Source organism: Chrysemys picta, chromosome 2, assembly GCF_011386835.1.
Source record: "Chrysemys picta bellii isolate R12L10 chromosome 2, ASM1138683v2, whole genome shotgun sequence".
Classification (NCBI taxonomy): domain Eukaryota; kingdom Metazoa; phylum Chordata; order Testudines; family Emydidae; genus Chrysemys; species Chrysemys picta.
In genome coordinates this window covers 284,463,676-284,485,015 of record NC_088792.1, presented here as the reverse complement: position 1 = coordinate 284,485,015, position 21,340 = coordinate 284,463,676, and the positions used below count along the sequence as shown (strand labels likewise).

Here is a 21,340-nt window from a genome sequence, read left to right as displayed (position 1 = left end):
TATATGGAGATATCCTATCTCATAGAACTGGAAGAGACCTTGAAAGGTCATTGAGTCCAGCCCCCTGCTTTCACTAGCAGGACCAAGTACTGATTTTTGCCCTAGATCCCTAAGTGGCCCCCTCGAGGATTGAACTGAGAACCCTGCATTTAGCAGGCCAATGTGCAAACCACTGAGCTCTCCCTCCCCCCCCCAAAACACAAAAAACATTCAAATACACTAAATATAAGTAGCACGGCTCCTGTCACTGACACAGCTGCCTTTAAGGTGGGCCACGCTGCTCAACAGTTTAATATGCACAGTGCAGAAGAATATCGTCTCCAACTGGATCTTCCAGATGAATTTAGTAGGCTGAACACACTTAGCTGAGTTGACCAGTAGCCCAGATGCTGGGGCTCAAACATCCCTTGCTCTTCGCAAAAAGACCAATGGGGTTCCATGGTTAGTTCCATGTCCTTTTTCATCTCTCCTTCATGTGGAAATTATTAAAATTGGGTCTCTGTGTCCTTGGGACCACTTGAGCTGCTTACATAAGATAGCCACTGCTACTTAGTGTTGTAATGTCTTCGCGGAGTTTCTGAGCACGAGGAAAGACCCACCGATCCACAGCAAAGAAAACCCTGAGAAGAGAATTGCGTGATCCCACTGCAAACTGCTCTGGCGCTGGCCCCAGGTCGAAGGCCTCAGGGAGAGCCAGGAAGATGCGTAAAGAGAAACAGAAAGTGCAGAGGGGCTGTACTGCCAATAATTCAAAAAGATGGAATCATTACTGTGGCCTGACACAGTCCATGGGCTTGTTGCTCCTAGGAAATAAAAACATGTATCCTCTCCCGGCTGGTGACAGCTTGGCGGAGCGGATTTCTTTCACAGAGCGGCCCAACGCTGGCAGGACACCTGGTGAGTGCGTGGCAGGAGGCAGGCCGTAGACCTTCACAGTGTCTGCCTGTGCTTCTGTGACCTCTGGGAGGGGGAACGACTGTATTGATGCCTCAGCTCTCTTGTCTCCCCCGACATGCTCGGCTGGTCTGGTGGAAGTAGAGACCAGTGGGTGATGTCCCTAGTGGAGTCAATGGTAAAATCCCATTGACTTCAGTGGGGCCAGGATTCCACCTGCTTTGTTTAAAGTCTCACTCATTTGCTGAGGGCTTTCATTTTAGTTATTAATCTTAAAATGGCTGGATTAATTGGGTGGGCTGATGATTTTAGCGCTTGTGAATGGGGGTTAATTGACAGCCGCAGAGAATGATATCCTCTAACCACTCAAGAGACTGCGGAGCAGCGCAAGCTTCTCCCATGTGCATCCGTTCTGTTCTTGAGGGACTTCCTCTGGGCTGAGAATACAGGTTAAGGTTGTCAATGGTATGTCAGAGATTTGGATGCTCCACTGGGGCCTCTCCGGATCCTTTAGGTGGCTTTGAAAATCCAGCCAGAATATATTCTACTTGGCCCTTTCAATTCTGGGGCCTCTCTCTGCAGAGATGTCCAACAAAGAGGCCCAAAGTTGCTTGTTATTTTTTGGAACTGGACTGAGACCCATCCAACTCAGACTGCAGCCCTTTGCCACTCTGATCTTCTTTGGTATGTCTCACCCATGCCCACTTCGTGAAACCTCCCCAGCACAATTGGCAGTGGTCAGATGAGCTTGCATGCAAGTTTGTCTTTCATGACGTGTCCTAGAACTTACTTCCTGCTCTAAACTGTTGTGTTGCTGTTGGCTCTTAAAACAACTACCACTTTCCATGCCGGAAGGGAAGACATTTCAATGATAGCTGAAATTATTCCTATATGTAACACAGAGTTTATCAATGAGTTGGTCAATAGCTTTGGCATGAAAAGTACCATATAAATGAACGATGATAGGCCAGGGTATTTAAAAATGGGTGCCCAAGGTTAGGCTCCTAAGATCATATTTTGGCACCTCAATAAGTGGCTTGATTTTCAAAAGTGCTGAGTACCCAATAGCGCCCAATGACTTCAGCTGTTTGACAAAGCTGAACATTTTTGTGAAACTGTTTCGATTTCAATGACAATTTGTTTGAAACCAATTGAATCCTTTTGAATCAAAGCCTTTTGATTTTTTCCTAAATTAATTTTATTTCTAAATTTACTTTATTTCTTATAAAAATATAAAAAGGGGTGACATCAAAGCTGAATGTTTCAACTTTAGAGAAACAAAATGGGTCAATTGACCCCAAATTAGTTTTTTTCCAGATTTTTTTTTCTCATCAAACAATTGAAAACGTTGGGCGTTTTCCCCAATTTGGGCTGAACTATTTTTTAAATCTCAAAATGTTTCATGGGACGGAAAATCCATTTCCCAGCCAGCTCTACGGCTGTTTCCTCTTCAACTGCATGTAATATAACCTACCAGGCTCACTGCAGCCCAGATCCCAGGGCTGGGGAGACAACCAAAGAAAGGGAGGCAGCGTTGACGCTCTTGGCCCATCGTTAAGGAAGGAAAGGGAGTCTAGAATACTGAGCAGCAAACCCTGATGCGCCAGCACTAAGAGGCACACCAGCAATAAGGAACCAGAGCTCTGACGGACCAATGGGAACCCTCTCCTCATTGTTTTGGTTAGTATTTCATCTACCTGCATATCTTGGTGATGCCGCACCTGTTCCCAGCAAGCTCTCTGGTTTTCACTATGTTGCACAGCTGTGTTTGACAGAAGCACTAACAGCGCAAGGCCCAAATTTTCCAGGGTGCCCTCCGATTTCGGGGGCTTCAGTTTCATGGGTGCCCACCCTCAGACACCCTGGGTTTAAGTGCTGAGCACTTGCAGGCCCCCCTTGACTTCAACTGAAAATATTTGGATCCAGTTTACATGCCCCAATGTTACACAGGAAGTCAATGGCTCAGCCAGAATTAGTACCCAGAATCCTCTGGGCTACTGCACCTTTGCTCCACCAACTTGATAACTCAGCTTCTTCTCTTTAAAAAGGCACCTGCTGTATGATAGGTTGGGGGAGAATAGGCAGGGGGTGCACCCCGAACTTCTGAAAACCATGTAAGGTGCATGATAAGGTCTGTTGTTGATGATAGTCCAGGGATGCTATATGGGTATCAGGGTAGCTGATGGAAGGTATACAGGATGGTGGGTAGCAGATGAGCTACGTGGGGTGCGGGGTTGCTGATGGATGGTATATGGGACATTGGACAGCTTAGAGATATTTTACGACTGAATTAATTAAGTTTCTCTGCAATTTTCATAACAGAATTTATTGTAGCAATTATTACACTTTATGTAGCGTTCCCTGTAAAAGACACTCTAATTTTCCTTTTAACCGTTGCTAATTATCGTTTCATCAAAGCCTTTAAAAAGTGCAGAGAGCATTACACATGTAATGCCGCAGGGACGTCCTGCCTGGGAGTGGGGGGCCCCTGCTGTGGGACTCACAGTGATTAGAACTGGGTTCCTAGGAGCAGAATCTCTATTTTCCAAATTCAACCCAGAGACTGGCCTTGTAGCCCTGAATGCTCAGCCCACAACTGCGCACTCTGTTCTGGCTGAATTTCCCCCCCCCTGAAGCAACATCTCCAGCTACCAAGCCAGCTAACCAAAAAAAAGGGTAGCCAGCAAATGAGTGAATTAGCTCTGACATGCACTGGGATATGCCAGGCGGACACATGGCCTAGACTACTAATTACCTACAACAGTATGTTCTTTGGGAAGATCTGAAAAGCCTTTCGAAAGCTCAGGCTGGCAGTGGGGAGAAGGGAGAGAGGGAAAGTTTCTCCCGAAGAGCCTTTGATGAGCCTCGGAACCATATGGTACATTTCTGATGGTGCAAACCTCCAGCTGAGAGCCACATTTCTAGCAGAGGATATAGAGACACAAAGCAGAGCTCCTCCACCTTGTCCATAACAGGATTCCCACATCCAGACCCTTGCCCCTTGCAGCCTGGAGGTGTGATTTACAATCATTTCTTCCTGCCACTCTGGGATATGTCAATGAAAGCACCAGTGAAACTGGTACAGTCTCCTGGTGGTTGAGCAGGAGGAACTGGTGGCAAAGTGGCCGGATCAAGCCATGTCTGGAGAAGACCACAAGAGGCCAGGGCATAGGCATCTCAGGAACAGCTGAAATTTTTCAGATGAATTATTCACTTGTCATAATACACAGATTCAGGTTAACCAAAACCGCTTGTGAATTTGGGTCAAATTCAGTGAATAGTTTTGGCCCAAAAGAGACAAAATTAACACAAAACATTTTGTTTCAACACTTTCTAGCCACATAGTTCAACTTTTGGTTTCATAATGATGTTTCATTTCAAAATGTTGCTAGATTATTTGCAAAAGCAACTAAACAAAAAAGGATACCCCTCCCCCGACCCCCGCCCCTAAAAAAAATAAGCCAAATGAAAAATAAATACATAAAAACTCATTTCAGGTTTAACAAAACTTTTCATTCAAGCTGAAAGAAATTCTTCCCCCCTCCCACAATTTTTCTGGTTTGGCCACTGAATCAAAAAAATCAATTTTTCACTCAGCTCTACTTAAGAACACCCTCTGTCGGGGTCCTGCTGGGCGTCAAGGCTAGAGCTGGGCAAAGCTTTTATGCCTGGTTTCAGAATTTATAATAAAAAAACATTAATGGAGATATCCTATCTCCTAGAACTGGAAGGGACCTTGAAAAGTCATCAAGTCCAGCCCTCTGCCTTCACTAGCAGGACCAAGTACTGATTTTGCCCCAGATCCCTAAGTGGCCCCCTCAAGGATTAAACTCACAACTCTGGGTTTAGCAGGCCAATGCTCAAACCACTGAGCTATCCCTGCCCCCCAATTTGTTTCTGTGGTGGGGTGCCTGCCCCACACTGGGCTCGAAGGGGTTAGTAGAGCCTTAGGGAGACTGCGCAAGAGGCTTTCAATCAGAGAAGGGCTCAGAGGAACAGCCAATCAGGGCCTGGCAGGCCCATATAAAAAGAGCTGCAGGGCATAGCAGATCCAGTTGCTTCCAGGAGCTCAAGGAGGGAGGACCGGCTGCCTTGCAGGAGGAGGAGGAGGAAAGCTAGCCCCTTGGAAAGAGCAGTGCTGGGCAGGATCAGGGGAGGGAGCTCCTGGCTGACTGCTAAAACTGGCATGCTGAAGCCCTGAGATAAGGGCAGAGAAGGTGCTGAGTCTGTGGGGAAGCAGCCCAGAGAAAGGTACGCAGAGGTTGGAGGGGATGCAGCACATGGCTGCCATCTACAGGTTCCCTGGGCCGGGATCTGGAGTAGTGGGGGGGGGAGCGGGTCCCCCTCTCACCTCCACTCACCACTGAGAAAGTGGCTGGAGCGTCGCACTGCAGTACATTCCCCCAGAAGGGGGGAGCACAGAGTTTGGCACAGCCGGAGGGCTGTGTCCTGAAGAGAATGCCATGGTCCTTACAACGACACGGGTCCAGGAGCAGAAGTGACGGTGGCGAGACATCACCAGAAGAGGGCGCATGGGCTAGCAGAGCCAATCCCCGAGACAGCCGCAGTGGTGAGTCACGCCCCGTCACAGTTACAAACATAAAACTTGACCCAGGCTTGCAGAAAGTTCACAAGCAGTACATATATGTCTCCGAGAGCCAGGCCTCAGAATGAGAGTAGGGCTGGGTTTTGAGGTGAGCTTGGGGTTGGATATCGGGATGAGCGAAAGGCCAGAAATTGGGGCAAGAGGAGGCCAGGTTTTGGGATGAGCCTGGCGCTGAATTCTGGGCTGAGGCTGGGGCCTCTACATGTATATCTACACAGTGTTTTGAAGCCTGCAGAAGCGAGCCCCCCAGTCCAGGTGGACAGACTCGGGTTACTAGTGGAGCCTGAGCTAGCGTTCTAAAAAGAGCTATGTAGACAGTGCTTTGAAGTTTTGCTTGAGCTGGGCTAGGCTTCATAACCTGAGCTCCAGTCCGAACTCCTCTTCAAAGCACTGTCTATACAGTTATTTTTAGTGCACTAGAGCGAGTCCTGCTAGCTCAAGTCTGTCAACCCAGGCTCGGAGGCTCGCTTCTGCAGGCTCCAAAACACGGCGTAGACGTACCCTAAGTGACTGTCAGCCCATTTCTGGCTTGAAACATGTCCAATTTAGACTTTATCATAGAATAGCAGGGTTGGAAGGGACCTCAGGAGATCATCTAGTCCAACCCCCTGCTCAAAGCAGGGCCAATCCCCAGACCTTTTTTTTTTTTCCTTAACCCCAGTTCCCTAAATGGCCCTCTCAAAGATTGAGCTCACAACCCTGGGTTTAGCAGGCCAATGCTCAAACCACTGAGCTATCCCTCCCCTCCCTGATAGACTGGCCCTTTGAACATTGGACTTTGTTCAAATCCAAAACTCCGACCAAGGCCCAGGCGGGCTCACACCCCTCGAGAGCTAAAATAAAAGGTGTCCAAGAACCTCCGGCACAAGGAATCCACGGAATTTTACACAGCTCCTTTTGGAATCCCATTTGCTGGTCTCGACAAAAGTAAAGAACGAGCTGCAAAACTAGACACTGAGAGAGAGGACTTTTGTGTGACTCAAACTCTCCCGATGGTGCCGGATCAAAGAACGCCCAGGGAGAGGAACTGCAGGAGAATCGCTTTCATCGCTTTCAAAGCAGGCACTGAGCAAGGAGACCCTTACCTTGAAACCTGTAAAGGCTCGTCTTTTATACTATGCTCTTGCAGAGTGTGTCGGCTTCCGACAACACCCAGTAAAAGCCTTACTTAGAACCTCTGACTAATTTACTAGCAGGAGCAGCTTACAGAGCGGCTCTACGTGGCTCTCTACCATTCCTGCTTTAACGTTCCCAGTTCTTGGCTGGAGAGAGACAGAGCTTGAGGGAGGGGTTGTCGTCTATCTGGCCCATAGTCTGTAATCATCAGGCACTGATTAGCATTTGAATGGAGAAATGCGTTAGCAACAAGGTTTCCAGCGGCTTAACTTGTTTTTTTTTTTTAGCAGACAGGATCTGGGCAACAATTCGTATCAGCCAAAGAATGACCCAACGGGAGGGACGCAGAGTGACGCTGGCTATTCGATCTTCTGAGCCAGTAATAAACCAACCCCCCAGTACAGCCAGAGCAGCACAAAGTGATCTTAAATTGCCCTAGAGGGACACTGTAGGATCCCTTTGGCTGGGAGTGAGGGCAAGCTGGCTGAGTCTTCACCCAGATCGGAGGGGGAAGACTGACGCAATTGGGAGAAGGTGATATCAGCTGCCTCTGTTGAGGGAATGTGCCCATTTTTTGCAAGCCAAGGGCCGGTTGGATGCCCAGATGGCAGCAGTGGCCAAGAGTGCTTTTAATCGTTTGTGTTTGCTTGGGAGGCTCCCACCGCTTCCCTTTGCTCGCAGGGAGCGTGTTACACCTTCACTCTGTGACCTGTGCTCTCTTGGTTACATCCTATGAATCCTTAAATGATTTGGGTCCTGGTTACTTCAGAGAACACCCTTCCCCACTGCTAGCATGACAGGCAGCATCCTCTCAGGGCCCTGTGCTAAAATTCTCCCCAGTTTACTCATGAAGGGATTGAAGGCAGATGCTTCTTGGAGATGAGATTAATAGATTTGAAGACCAGAAGGGCCATTATGGTCATCTAGTCTGACCTCCTGGATAACACAGGCCGGAGAACCTCATCCAGGGATTCCCGCATCCAGCCCAATAACGTCTGGATCTTTGAGTGACATGTTCAATCTTGATCTGAAGACTCCAAGAGAGGGTGAATTGACCACATCCCTTGGGAAGCTGTTCCAAGAGTTAATTACTCTCTGTGTTAAAAATCTGGATCCTTACTTCAACTTGAACTTTGCTGACTCCAAATTCCAGCCACGACATCTTGTTATGTCTTTGTCCGCTAGATTTAAGAGCCCTCTAGTAGTATACTTGATCATCTCTTTGGCAGTGAAATTTACATCCCTGATTGGTTCATCAGAGCCCAGACATGTAAGACCCATTTATTTTAGCCGCAGTACTTGGGCGGAAGTAATGGGAAATCCTTGCTTTAAATGCAGATGGAGTTTGGAGAGCATTGTCCTTATGTTTTGAAAATTAGTCCTATTGGGTGATGTAGTTTCTATCATAAACTGCTGGACATGTGCCCACAGCACTGGCTGGGCAGGTTTTCATAAACTGAAATAAACAGATGAAGGGGTACATAGATAATATACCGCAGGGGATGATCCCACCCTGGTCTTGAACTAGCCAATTTAATTGGTCTCTGACACACAGGATTAATTTAGTATTAGCAATGCTCTGTGGGAGGCATAGAAATAATTGTGGTTAACACTGCTACTACAAACTGGACTTTCCTATCCTGACTAGTCAGGGTTAGATTATCTATGGGCAGGTCTTCACTACGGGAGGGGGGGTCGATTTAAGATACGCAAATTCAGCTACATGAATAGCGTAGCTGAATTCGACCTATCGGAGCCGACTTACCCCGCTGTGAGGACGGCGGCAAAATCGACCTCCGCGGCTCCCCGTCAATGGCGCTTACTCCCACCTCCGCTGGTGAAGTAAGAGCATCAATTCAGGGATCGATTGTCGCGTCCTGATGAGACGCGATAATTCGATCCCCCAGAGATCGATTTCTACCCGCCGATTTAGGCGGGTAGTGTAGACCTAGCCTAAATAAATGCCTTTGGGTTTTGGCCCACATTTGAAGAAGCGCGACAGCTTGTCTCTCTCAGCAACAGAAGTGGGTTCAATAAAAGATATTACCCCACCCACCGTGTCTTCAGATTTCAGATACATTCTCCATTTCAGGAGCTATTCCCACTTGTGATGGCTGCATTCCCAGGACACCTTCCCAAGCCCCACCTGTGAGACCCAAAGCCAGTTCCTCCCAGCTCTTTCTGCAGATCGGATAGTGGTTGCAAAATGGTTCATTTGAGAGAATCCAGCCAGATGCGATGATGGGCTAATCATTTTCAGACCGGTACGAAGTGGCTCAATGGAACACAAGGGGGACTGTCACTCGAATTCAAAACAACAGAGCAAGCACCAATTCTAGACTTCATCAAAGGCATTTTCTCTCAAGTAGATATTTGCCCTGAATTTCAGCTGCAAGTTTCTGATCTGAGGGAGGGGGAGTGCCGGGAGGAGTCGTGGAAGGATTAGGAGAAGCTTCATAACTAGGAGATGAAACCTGGCAATGAAACATGCTGCCTGGAGGAGTTGGAAAATTGCCATTGCTGGAGATAGTCAAGGCAAGACTAGACAGCCCTCCATTGGAGGGGTGCTTAGGGAGAATGAAATCAAAACTTTAGCAATGCAGGTTGATGACAAGAAGACCCACTAGCTGTCCCTTCTCCTCCATGGCACTATGGAGGTTACGAGGCATTCCAGGATGCTCGTGATCTCGTTTGTGTCCAAAAGCTGAGGAGTTTTCTACCGGGGAGGGAATGTGTTTGGAGTCATGCGTCATGGCGGGGTTGGGACTTGTCTGCAAAGCTCTCTGATGCAAAGCAGAAAGGCAGACTTACGCTAACGTTAGTTTTATCACTTCCACCAGAAGAAACACTCCACCGTTTTATAACCTAAACACACACAGAAAAGAAACGGGGGGGGGGGGGGAGGTAACGAAGGTCTCCGTGGTATCTAAAAGTTGCCTTCTCTGATATGGGGTCCACCTTGTAGGGCAGATGGCAGCCAGTGCAAGGGAATGACAGGAAAGGGGTGCAGGAGGGAAGTGATAGTTTTTCTTATAGGCTTAGGACTTTGCATAACCAAACCCCACTATTGACCACTGAATACCAATGCTTAGAAGGCTCCTTATTTAATGCACCTGAGGTAAGAAAGGTCATGGCCAGGAAGTGAATCAGGCTGCTCTGTGTGAATATTTAAATTATACGTCTCCTCAGTCTAACTCCAGCACCTGCTGAAAGCTGTTCCCATCCGAAAGCCCTTTGGTGCGGTATCTGGAACCAAGTCTCCGAACATTAGGCTACCAAATAAGCTCAGATACTTCTCTGAAATATCTGAACAACGTGAGTTTGTAAAGCTGGCCTAGGAATGTTACATGGAGAGGCTTTCTTGCCATATTTAGGCTCTTCTGCTCCCGGTCCTGGGCCAAACCTGGGAAATATAGAGGAGCATAGCAAGTGAAGGGTAGTACTGACTGTCCATCTCAAGTAATGATCCATTTGGAGTCTGGGCAAAAAATAGGGCTGGTTCTTGTATAAGCTGTTTGCCAGCCTGAGGGTCCTAGTCATTCTGAACAGCCAGTCCCCACAAGCAGACCCCTTGCAGTAAACCACAAGCACAGTAAAACTAGGGATTGCATGGAGCAAAACCCTGACTCCCAACACCATCGACTGCACAATCCCAGCCCAGATCCCAGTGTTACATCTGGGCCCTGTGTTTATAATGGAACCAACCAAAACCTCTCACCCTATCACACTCTGAACCGTGGGGCTTGGCCTGATGTCCAACTAAATCCTAACAAAAGCCCCAGCAGTCACTCACTGGCTGGTCCTTTTGGCCATGCTACAGATGGCCATGAATGCCAACTCGGCCTTCTCTTGAAGATGGATGGGAGAAATTCCAACCAACAGAGAGAAATCCCACTTTGGGGCAATCCCTAAGAGTCTCACAGAGAACAGCCCTGAGCCAGGTGGCCCACCACTCTGCAGTTGCTACTTATTTTCCCTCTCTGCTGGACTAGATTAAATTCCTTGCCAGCCATTTGGCACCAGCCCAGCAGGCATGGAGGGGCTCAGACAGCACAAAGATGGCCCTTTGGCCAGCCTGCTTTTCCTTACTGCTGCAGCAAAAGTTCTTTGCCATTATGGTTCTTTCATGCTGGACCTGATTTGGCCACAGTGCACGCCTCCCCGTACTAGTGCAACATGGGCCTTCCCTGTGGTGGACTCTCTCCTTGGAGGGGACGTCCCTACAGGGGCCACCTCACAGACTGGATGGCTTAGAACTTTACATCGATACCTACGCTGGAGCTGACAGACGCAGTCTAATTCAGTGTCATGCACACAATTGCACAGGGCCAGAAGCAGCCTATGGGCCTTTCTTGTTTTCAGATCCTATTCTTTTCCCCTCTGTGGCTTTCCCCTGTATTCTTCCAACATCGCCTCCCTGCCACTGAAGGTCGCTCAGAAAAAGTTCCTACCGGCGAGAACAGTAGGACAGTGGAACAGATGCCTCGTGTGGGCGTGGAAGCTCTTTCATTGGAGGTTTTCAAAAGGAAGCTGGCTAGCCATCTGTCTGGGGTGGTTTAAACCAGGGATCAGCAACCTTTGGCACACGGCCCATCAGGGAACTCTGCTGGGGGGTCGGGATGGTTTGTTTGCCTGGAGCCTCTGCAGGTTCAGCTGATCACGGCTCCCACTGGCTGCGGTTCACTGTTCCAGGCCAATGGGGGCTGCGGGAAGCAGTGTGGGCCGAGGGATGTGCTGGCCGCCGCTTCCCGCAGCCCCCATTGACCTGGAACAGCAAACCACGGCCAGTGGGAGCTGTGATCGGCCAAACCTTCGGACGCTGCAGGTAAACAAACCGTCCCGGCCCGCCAGCGGATTTCCCTGACTGGCCGTGTGCCAAAGGTTGCCGATCCCTGGTTTAGACACAACAAATCCTGCATCTTGGCAGGGGGTTAGACTAGATGACCCTTGTGGTCCTTTCTAACCCTGTGATTCTAAGCCAGCACACAACAGGTCACTGCCACAAGTGCTTTTAATGGAACCCCTGTCCTGAGGTCAGACTCTTCCAGCAGCATCCCTCTCCTTTCCCAGACCATCTGAAGGTGCTGCTGCCTTCGCGGCATAAATCCCACCTCCCTGACAGTCCAACCATCACAACTTATGCTCTCCTCTCCTGCCTTGGATTTGAGACCAGCTCCCATAGACAGTAACGGGATCTGACCCATCTCCACTGCACCCCCCCTCTGCTCCCCAGTCCACACCATAAAGGTGTTAAAGTTTCCATTTACTAGAAGATGGACACGACAGACACAAGCTGAACCGCATAGCCTCACAAGACACGAGGAATAGAGCTCAGAAGTGTATGTATCAGCACGACAAGCGGTTGCCGTGTGAGCTAGAGGAGAGTGAACATGTCACTGGCTGTGCAGTAGCATTATGATTTTACACACACACACACACACACACACACACACACACACACACATATTGAGAATGGAGTGACACTGAAGTGCAGGGTTCTCGTAAGAGCCCCTATATTTTCCTCCATCCCCATGCTCATCATGGTTCTTGGAGCGGGAAGCCAGCAGCTCCAAAGGGTGAGTGACTGACCTTGTTCTCCGTTGTCGGAGACTCCTTCTCCTTCTCCGCATGCTGCAGCTTCCTGTTCAGGTCCTGGAACATGTCCTGGTGACGCTTTCTCGTGTGCATGATTTTCTGAAGCAAAGACGTGTGCGACAGGTCAGCAAACCTTTCTCCCCTTAAGATTCATGGCATTAGAGTCTACCTTGCCCTCACCAACTAGGAAACTGCCAAAGTGGGCACCTAGGTTCAAGTTAGGTACCCAAATCCCTTTGAGGATCTTGGCCCTAGATACTAGAAATCTAGATCTCGCTACAGGCAGGAAAATTCCAGCCTACACCAAACTATCTGAGTCTTGGCTAGTTACAGGATTTGTGACAAACCTGAATCTCGGCCTGAAAGCTCTCCAAGGGTTGCAAAGCTTTTGAAGACGTGTGAGGCCTGAGTTCGAATCTAGTCCAACACGTGAGTTTCAGAATTTGGAGCCACACAGTGTCCCTATTTGAGACTGAGCCCAGGGTCCTAAGTTTTGGAGCAAACCTAGGAGCCCAGGCTTCGAGCAAACTCCCTTCTTCCCCATGCAGTCCCAGGAGTGATGGCTGATTTTGGAATGAAGCAGTAGCTTTGAAGAGGAAAGATGGTTTGATGCCTTCACCACCCAGCCATCCTTCCCCTTCAAAGTGACGGCTTCATTGCATAGCAATAGGCCTCAGGAGACCTGCATTCAGTTCCCAGCTCTGCTAGAGATTTGCGGTGTGAAGCCTGGCTTCCTCTTTAAAGCACCTGCTTCCCCCTTCTGTGCCTCAGATCTCCCCATCTGGAAGACGTGGATACTTCCTCATCTCCGAGGGGCGTGGGGAGGCTCCTTAATCTTGTGAGGAGCTCCCATGCCAGGATGATGGGGACCATCTGAGCAGATGTCATGTTTGGGGGCAGTTCTACACATACAGTGCTGCACTGGTGAGCGTCTCCTGTTGGCGTAGTTACTCCACCTCCACGAGAGGCAGGAAACTCTCCTGCCGACATAACACTGCCTACACCGGGGTGAGGTCGGTATAACTACGCCGCTCAGGGGGTGGATTTTTCACACCCCTCAGCGATGTAGCTATACCGATATAAGTCTGTAGTACAGACCTGGCCTCAGACTCAGGACCTCTGACCCCTCTCACACTGGCTGGAAAGTGGCCCAAACTCCTGATGCTGGTATATTGTAGTACAGCTTTCTATCGGCATCTCACTGACAGATGGGATTGTTTACAGGCCTTGTGCAAACCGACTTAAAATCCTCATTTACAAACATTTACTCAGCAGTTGCTGCTCAATAAATGAAGCCATACCAAATAAGTGTAAATCCCACGTTTGTTTAGATACACAGGGCGAACCTCCCTGTTCAGCCAGGCTGGGTGTAGCCACCTGTCCGCTTCTAGGCCTTTCCCTGGTTCTTTGGCCAAGGCAGTAGGGGAGCGCCCGCTGGGAAAAACAGAGCCTGGTCCTCTCCCCCACCTCACCCCTCCGTAAAAGGACTTAAAGGAGGAACCGCTCACCTCAAAATCTAGCTCTGCGTACCGGGATTTCCGTCTCTGCAGATTCAAAGGGAAAGAAAGATTGGTAAGTGATGATACGGGTTGATCACACCCCTGCATAGTGGCTAGAGACAGAGAGACAGCCCCTGCCTCCTTCCCCACCCTGCTCTGCCTGCACCGTGCAGTTCTGGCTCTGATACAAAGGGTAGAAGCAACCTCGGTCACTGCCCCAGGGGAGAGAACCTGTGTGTGAGCTCTGGGAGCACCGGAGACCAAAGCCTGAAGGACGCATAGGAGAGGTTGAGAGCCACATCCTATAACGGGACAAAGGAGACAGATGCCACAAGACTGTTAGAACTGGGGCCAAGTATAAGAACCAAGAGGGACTAAACGTCTGCTAAGGCAGAACCTGGCTGGGTGGGAATTCTATACTTGGGAGAGTTGTTACAAGATGAAATGAGCTGCCAAAGGACAGCAGTCAGAAGAAGCAGCAGGAAAAACAAAAAAGGAAATCCAGCACTCATGTATGCCCTCTGCGATGCCACCGACATCAATAGGGTTGCAGGGGATGTCTGTGAGGGAGAATTGCGCACATAGAGCTTAACTCTGCCATCTCTGGAATTTTCCTGTAGCTTTCCGTACCTGTATTTACCTATCTCTTCCCAGAAGGGTTGAAAGCATCAAAGCCAAGTTTAGCCACATGCCTCCCATTAAAATGAATGGGAGTGGTCTGGCTAACACCTCCTGAATAATCTTTGAATACTGTCAATACATCCAGTTTCCATAGGGCTGATGGGAGATAAAGAGAACCTTGCAGCCTGCATCTGTTGGATTTAAAAAAAAGGGGGCTAAGAAACACTTTGGCTCCTTCCCATCCTAAAATCTTTGATCAAAATACCCAGTGCTGGAACTAGGAGGGAAAGCTTCAAAAACAGATTGGACATTGATACGGAAAAGAGATGGCATCTGCAGTGTAACTACCTAGGATGAAAACTATAAGGGTTCTTAATCCTCAAGATTCAAACTGTAACTTGATATCACTAGCGGAGGTCAGGAGGAAATTTCCCCTCCCATTAACGAGGTATTGAAACTGCACAACTGGGTACATTCAAGGCAGGGTTCTACTCTTGGAACATCTGGCATAGGCCACTGTAGGAGAGAAGGCATCAATATAGAAGGAAAAGCGTGGCATGAACAATGTGACAACTGGGATGTTCTTACGGATGAAAGCGACCGCAGGTTGCCTGCTTACCTCCAAGGAGCTCATGGAGAGGGTGGAGACTGTCTCGCTCTTGGGCACCATGCCCAAGTTCCCTGAGTCGCCCGGGTCGCACAGGCTGTTGGGCATCTGCGACTCGCTGCAGATGTTCTGCTGCTGCTGCTGCAGCATGGGGGAGCCCTGCACCTCGGTGCATGTCATAGCCATGGGCTCCCTGGGCGGGCTCTTGACGATGAAGCCCGGGTCGGTTGCCATGCTGAGGTGGATGAGCCGGGTTTGGGGCATCTGGTCTATGTTGATGCTGTATTTGCCATCGTCCTTGGGTGGCTTGGCCCGCAGGGTGGAGGAACTGTTGCTGGGCAAGATGACGTAGCTGGTGTCCAGGGATTGCTCCTGCGCTCGGGAGAGCTCAGAGTCCAGCTTCTTGAAGATGTCCCCATCGCAGATGTAGATAGACTTGGGCGGCTGGTTCTTCTCCTTCTTCAGAGTGAGCGTGTGGTTGCTGAACTCATTCAGGTTGATGGCCCCCAGGTAGTGCGGGGAGCCCTGGAGGTGCATCTTAGAGACGTTGGCTGGAAGACTGTTAAAGTTCGAGGACCCCTTCTGGTGATGGAGCTTCAGCTTCTCCTCATCCTGCAGCGACGGGCGCTTCAGCGTGCCCGTGATGGCCGAGGTCCTGCACGTGGTGATGTCTTTATTCAGCACTGCGGGCGACAGAGAAGCATTCTCAGCACCTCAGACTCACCTCATCTGAGCTCCACACACAACGTCAACCATCTCACCACAGTCAAACCCCCTTGGCATGTTCCCTCCACTCTCTCAGACAGAGGTTAAATGGCGGATCAATGCTTCTGGCTCCTAGACCCCATGTCCGTGACATGCCCATGCTGGCGACTGGGCCAGTGCTTACATTGGGGGGTAATTATACCACAGGTTTTGAAGTTCTCACCCCCTGCCTCGAAGCCAAAGGGAGCTAAAATGAGTGCTCATTATTCAAATAGGAAAGAACCTTAATCTGAGGGTGGGGCAATCATGCCAAGTCGGAGATATAAACAGGACACACACACAGAGAAACAAACACAGCTGTTCCTCGACTCGTTCAAATCTGCTTTGCTGCTCAGCTGGTTCTAGGCTGCAACAGAAATGTTAATAAGCTTGTGACATCAGCCTGGATGTCCTCAGAGGATAAAGTCACAGGGTTCTGGGGTGGGCGGGGCTGAATGCTACTTACCCAGCATTTCAGCATGGAAAGGGGGAAACAATTCCAGCCAAAACCAACCAAAAAACAAGGCTCTTTTTACACATTTTTTTTTCCAATGCAGCAGACAGGAGAGGAGACAAAGCAGAGACTTTGCTGTGACCTGGCACCATTCAGCCATTCCCTTCAAGGTACTCTATGGCACAGGTGGATTTCGGGTGCCAGGTAAAACATGGTGCTGCGGTTTCACTGCTAACTTGTGCCAGGCACGGTGAGTGCTGAACGAGCGTAGGTACCTCCAATGGGTGCAGGGCAGGCAGGGCAAAATCAAAGGGAAGCCAGGAGAAACAAACCAACCATAAAACATCTTTGAAAGCCAGACCCGCTGCACGGTGACAGTCTCAGTCATTACGGCTTTGCCAGAGAACAGTGCTAGGATATAACTGTGCTTTGGCCCCATTCATGGGCCAAATTCTGCCACTGACTCTAAGTGAAAATGCCACATGTTGGCTCGGACCCAGCCCATCCTTGTTAAGGGATCAGGATCGGTGCTTTATTAACAACGCCCTTTCAGCAAAAGCCACAGCCAGTGGGTTGTTGGGTGTTTTTTACACTGTGGCTTGTATTCAAGGAAGCACTTGGGACATGCTTTGTGCATGGGAGCTCGCTGCCTGCTCTGGCTTCCCCAGGGGTGGTGTTTAGGTCCTGTCGCGAGGCTGTGGCGCACAACAAATTGGGATTATTTCATTTCTTGTCCGCTGGGGTTTGAAGACTTGTACAGCTGGCTGCTGGCAAAGAAAACCAGGCCAGGTTAGTGAGCAGAGGTGGAGATCGGGGGTCTTCTGTTCTGGAGTCACCTGACACCAAAAGGCTCCCTCCCATTGCTCGGGGAGACCCAATCCGGGAGCCAGAGACTCTACGGCAGCACAAGGAAATCTCCTGCACCGGAGGAGCCTGTCCGGGGCTCAGCACTGATTGTCAGGACCTGAGTCTCAAACGCACACTATTGTGCACGCAAACTGGCATGACCAGTGAGCACATGCCCAACTAGCCAGCTGTATGTGCAAATACCTGCCTGGTGTGCACATCTGAGGCCATCATGTGCGCACCTCGGGCACACTCTTGAGAGCACCAATTTTTGCACCTGTCTTTTTGAAAGTCAGCTCCTCAGCATCAGAAAGGAAGGGGAGAGAGAGCGGGAGAGAGCACGCTAGAAATATGGTGTGAGAGAGAGGAGAAAGAGAGAGACCCTAACGTATAGACAGAAAGAGACTGTGGAATTAATATCATGAGGGTAAGGGGGATAGATAGATAGATAGATAGATAGATAGATAGATAGATAGATAGATAGATAGATAGATAGCGGGGGTGTATGGGGATAGAGAGAGAGAGAGAGAGAGAGAGATGAGGGGGTGTATGAGGATAGATAGATAGATAGATAGATAGATAGATAGATAGAAGAGGAGGTGTATGGGGATAGCTAGATAGCTAGATAGACGAGGGGGTGGATGGGGATAGATAGAGATGAGGGGGTGTATGGGGATAGATAGATAGAAGAGGGGGTTTATGGGCATAGATAGATAGAAGAGGAGATGCATGGGGATAGATAGATAGATAGATTAGATAGATAGAAGGGGTGGACGGGGACAGATAGATAGATAGATAGAAGAGGGGTGCATGGAGATAGATAGATAGAAGAGGGGTGTATGGAGAGAGAGAGAGAGAGAGAGAGAGAGAAGGGGGTGTATGGAGATAGATAGATAGATAGATAGATAGATAGATAGATAGATAGATAGATAGATAGATAGATAGAAGAGGAGTGTATGGGGATAGATAGATAGATAGATTAGATAGATAGAAGGGGTGGACGGGGACAGATAGATAGATAGATAGATAGATAGATAGATAGATAGATAGATAGATAGAAGAGGGGTGCATGGAGATAGATAGATAGAAGAGGGGTGTATGGAGATAGAGAGAGAGAGAGAGAGAGAGAGAGAGAGAGAGAGAGAGAAGAGGAGTGTATGGGGATAGATAGATAGATAGATAGATAGATAGATTAGATAGATAAACTCTTCTGTGATGCCCCCTAAATGAGCACACAGGATGCAAAGTCCATGGCAGCTAGAGGGAGATCCTGGTTTGGAAGATGTGAATTATACACAAGGGCCAAGTGAGCTGGGAAAACTCTTGCTTGGGAAAGGGGAGGCATCTGGGCGAGCCAATGAGAGTCGGAAATTCTGCAAAAGGTTTGATTAAAATCAGCCAGCTGGTCAGGCGTGCCAAGGGCAGGAGGGAACAGAACCTGTAAAGAGGAACAGGCAACACAGCAGACTCCGGACAGCACTTTCAGAGACAGCACAGTGGGCATGAGACAAACGGGAGCGACTGAGGAGGGGTTGTGGCACCAGGGACTGCTGGCCCATGCAGATCTACAGAGCTGCAATGAATGGTTGTGTGTGGGAGGGGGTGGGCCATGTCCCCAAGCACATGACTGCCCAAGTGGTTGCTGGTATGCATGGACCCAGAGGGCAATTGTCCATTCACAGATTTGGGGGAGGATGCTCCATATTTACACCCATTTCTCAGGACACCTGAGGGGTATGAGGCCAGCCCCAGAGATGACTCTATGAGCAAAGACAAAATCAGGACCCAGTAGTGAGAGATGGAGAAGGTCATGGATCCCACCACCCCTCCAGGCAGGGCAAAGGCTCTGGATAAAAGGTGTTAAATCAAGGTGAGGCTTGACCTTAGCCAAGAGGCCAAGCAAGGCGTGGGTAAGGGAGGGGATAAGCAAAGCGAAGGGGCAGAGTTAGGAATTTTCTTGAGGTGGGGGTGGGAGCGAGGATAGCCCATACACATACACACAAGCCACTGAGGGGACGTAGACACAACACAAATAGTAAGGAAAAAAAATGGCCAAGTTCAATCCCCAAACCAGGTCACTTGTTGATTTCTCACCTGTGATGTGCTCACCTGATCTACAAGCCATATCCACATCCTTCTCAAAATCGGTCTGAAAGACAGAGAAAGCAGAGGGCGTGGTCAACGGGGCGGGGGGGGGGGGGGAGGGGAAGAAGGGAAGGCAACCTGGAATCCAATGAACGTTTCTACTCATGGACCACACACAAAGCAATAAAAATCGAGACAGAATGGCGCGAACAAGGGCTTTGGAATCAGACTCTCTGCCTAATGGCCTTGAGATAGAAGACACAGCCCCTCCCAAACAGGAGCAGGGGATGCCTGAGCAGGGGATGCCAAAAGCAGCCACGTGCAGCCCTCCTCTCCCCTAAACTAGGCCCTGCCTTGAATCACTTGGTAGCCATCATCCCAGAGAATGGGAGAAATGGAGTCACACCAGAACATGGGCGTCCATGTAATCATGTTAATAGCGATGTGGAAAAGACAGGTGTTGGATAAATATTTCCATTCTAGATGTGCTAAGCAGCAGGACGATGTGCTGGTCCCACAGGAGGATGTTGTGGTACTTTCCAGTCCATTAGTAATTAAGGAGGATGTTAAACAGCACCTACCAGGGATAGACATTTTGAAATCAGGAGGCCCAGCTAACCTGCACAACTAAAAGAGTTGTCTGAGGAGATCTCTAACCTGCTGATGTTAATTATTAACAAATTTTGAAATGTTGGGGAAACACCACAAGACTGGCAAGGTGCTAATGATATTGGCAAGGAGGATGACTTAGGTACCATAGGCTGGTTAGCCCGACATCAATCCCATGCAAAAGAATAGAAAAGCTGATGTGGGATTCGACTGATCACAAATTAAAGGCTAGGATTATAATTAATGCCAATCAACATGCGTTTATGGAAAACAGGTCTTGTCAAACCAACTTGATTTCATTCTTTGATGAGATGACAAGGTTGGTTGATAAAGGCAACTGCGTAGATATAATATACACAGACTTCTGTAACATTTGACATTTGACTTAGTATCTCTCAATGTTCTGATTATACAGTATCAGTACCGCACACATTAACTGGATTAGGAACTGGCTAACTGACAGATCTCTAAAATTAGCTGTCAATGGGGAATCATCGTTGAATGGGGGTGTTTCTAGTGGGATGCTGCAGGAATTGCTACTGGGGCCGATGCTATGCAATATTTTTATCAATGATCTGTAAGTAAATATAAAATCACTGCTGGTAAAATTTGCAGGTGATAGAAGATTGGTAGAGTGATAAATAATGACGAGGACACTACGGTCACGCAGAGTGATCTGAATGGCTTGTGAAGCGGGGCCCCGTGAAACAAAATGTATTTTAATACAGTCAAATGCAAAGTTCTCCATCTAGGAACAAGGGCTGCAGGTCATACCTACAGAATGGGGGAACTGTATTCTGGAAAGCAAAGACGCTGAAAAGGATCTAGGGGTGAGAGTGGACAAGGAGCTCAGCAGAAGCGCTCAGTGCGATGCTGTAGGAAAGAGGGCTCATGCAATCCTTGGATGTCTAAATAGGGGACCAGTGACTCGGAGCAGGGAGGTGATTTCAGCTCTGTACACGACATTGGCAAGAGCAATACTGGAATACTGCAGCCAGTTCTCATGTCTGTATTTTAAAAAGGGCCCTGAAAAGTTGGAGAGAGCGCAGAAATGAACCACAAAAGTGATCGGAGGGCTTATAACAAGAGACTTGACAAGCTCCGTCTGTTGAACAGATCAAAAAGAAGGTAACTTGATGACAGCGTGCAAGTACCTTCACCAGGACAAAACACCGGGTCGCATGGAGCTCCTTCATCGAGCTGAGAAAGGCACCACAAGAACAAAAGGCTGGAAGCTGAAGCCAGAGAAATTCAAATTAGAAAGAAGGCACAAATGTTTAACAGTGAGAGTGATTAACCACTGGGACAAGCTACCAAGGGAAGTGGTAGATTCTCTCTCTTGATGTCTTCAACTCAGGACTGGATGCCTTTCTAGAAGATTAGCGTTAGTTATTGGGCTCAATATGGGGCAAGCTGGGTGAAATATTATGGCTTGTGCTATACAGGAGGTCAGACTAGATAATCTAATGGTCCCCTCTAGCCTTGAGCTCTATGAATCTATGAATATGTTGCATCTATGGGCCTGACTGGCTGGACACTCAGACAGAAGGATAGAGGAAAGCCCCATCCGGCCTGTTTTGGAGCCTGGGAAATATCTTGTAAACTGTGGGATTGACCTGCTTACCTAAAGCTTAGAAATCAGAGACAAGAAAGACCTCTTAGGT

At 48.8% G+C, this 21,340-nt stretch overlaps 1 protein-coding gene across 7 annotated transcripts in view; it reads right to left on the bottom strand.

Moving 5' to 3' along the window:
* ADGRB1 (adhesion G protein-coupled receptor B1) overlaps positions 1-21,340 on the bottom strand; it is a 380,951-nt gene that overhangs the window by 4,192 nt on the left and 355,419 nt on the right. For all 7 annotated transcript variants that reach the window (XM_024102700.3, XM_065586325.1, XM_065586324.1 and 4 more), the window contains 4 exons: positions 19,077-19,131; positions 14,951-15,621; positions 13,720-13,755; positions 12,206-12,310 (listed from right to left, as the gene is read on the bottom strand). In XM_024102700.3, the coding sequence (XP_023958468.2) occupies positions 12,206-12,310; positions 13,720-13,755; positions 14,951-15,621; positions 19,077-19,131 (867 nt within the window). The remainder of the gene's footprint in view (positions 1-12,205; positions 12,311-13,719; positions 13,756-14,950; positions 15,622-19,076; positions 19,132-21,340) is intronic.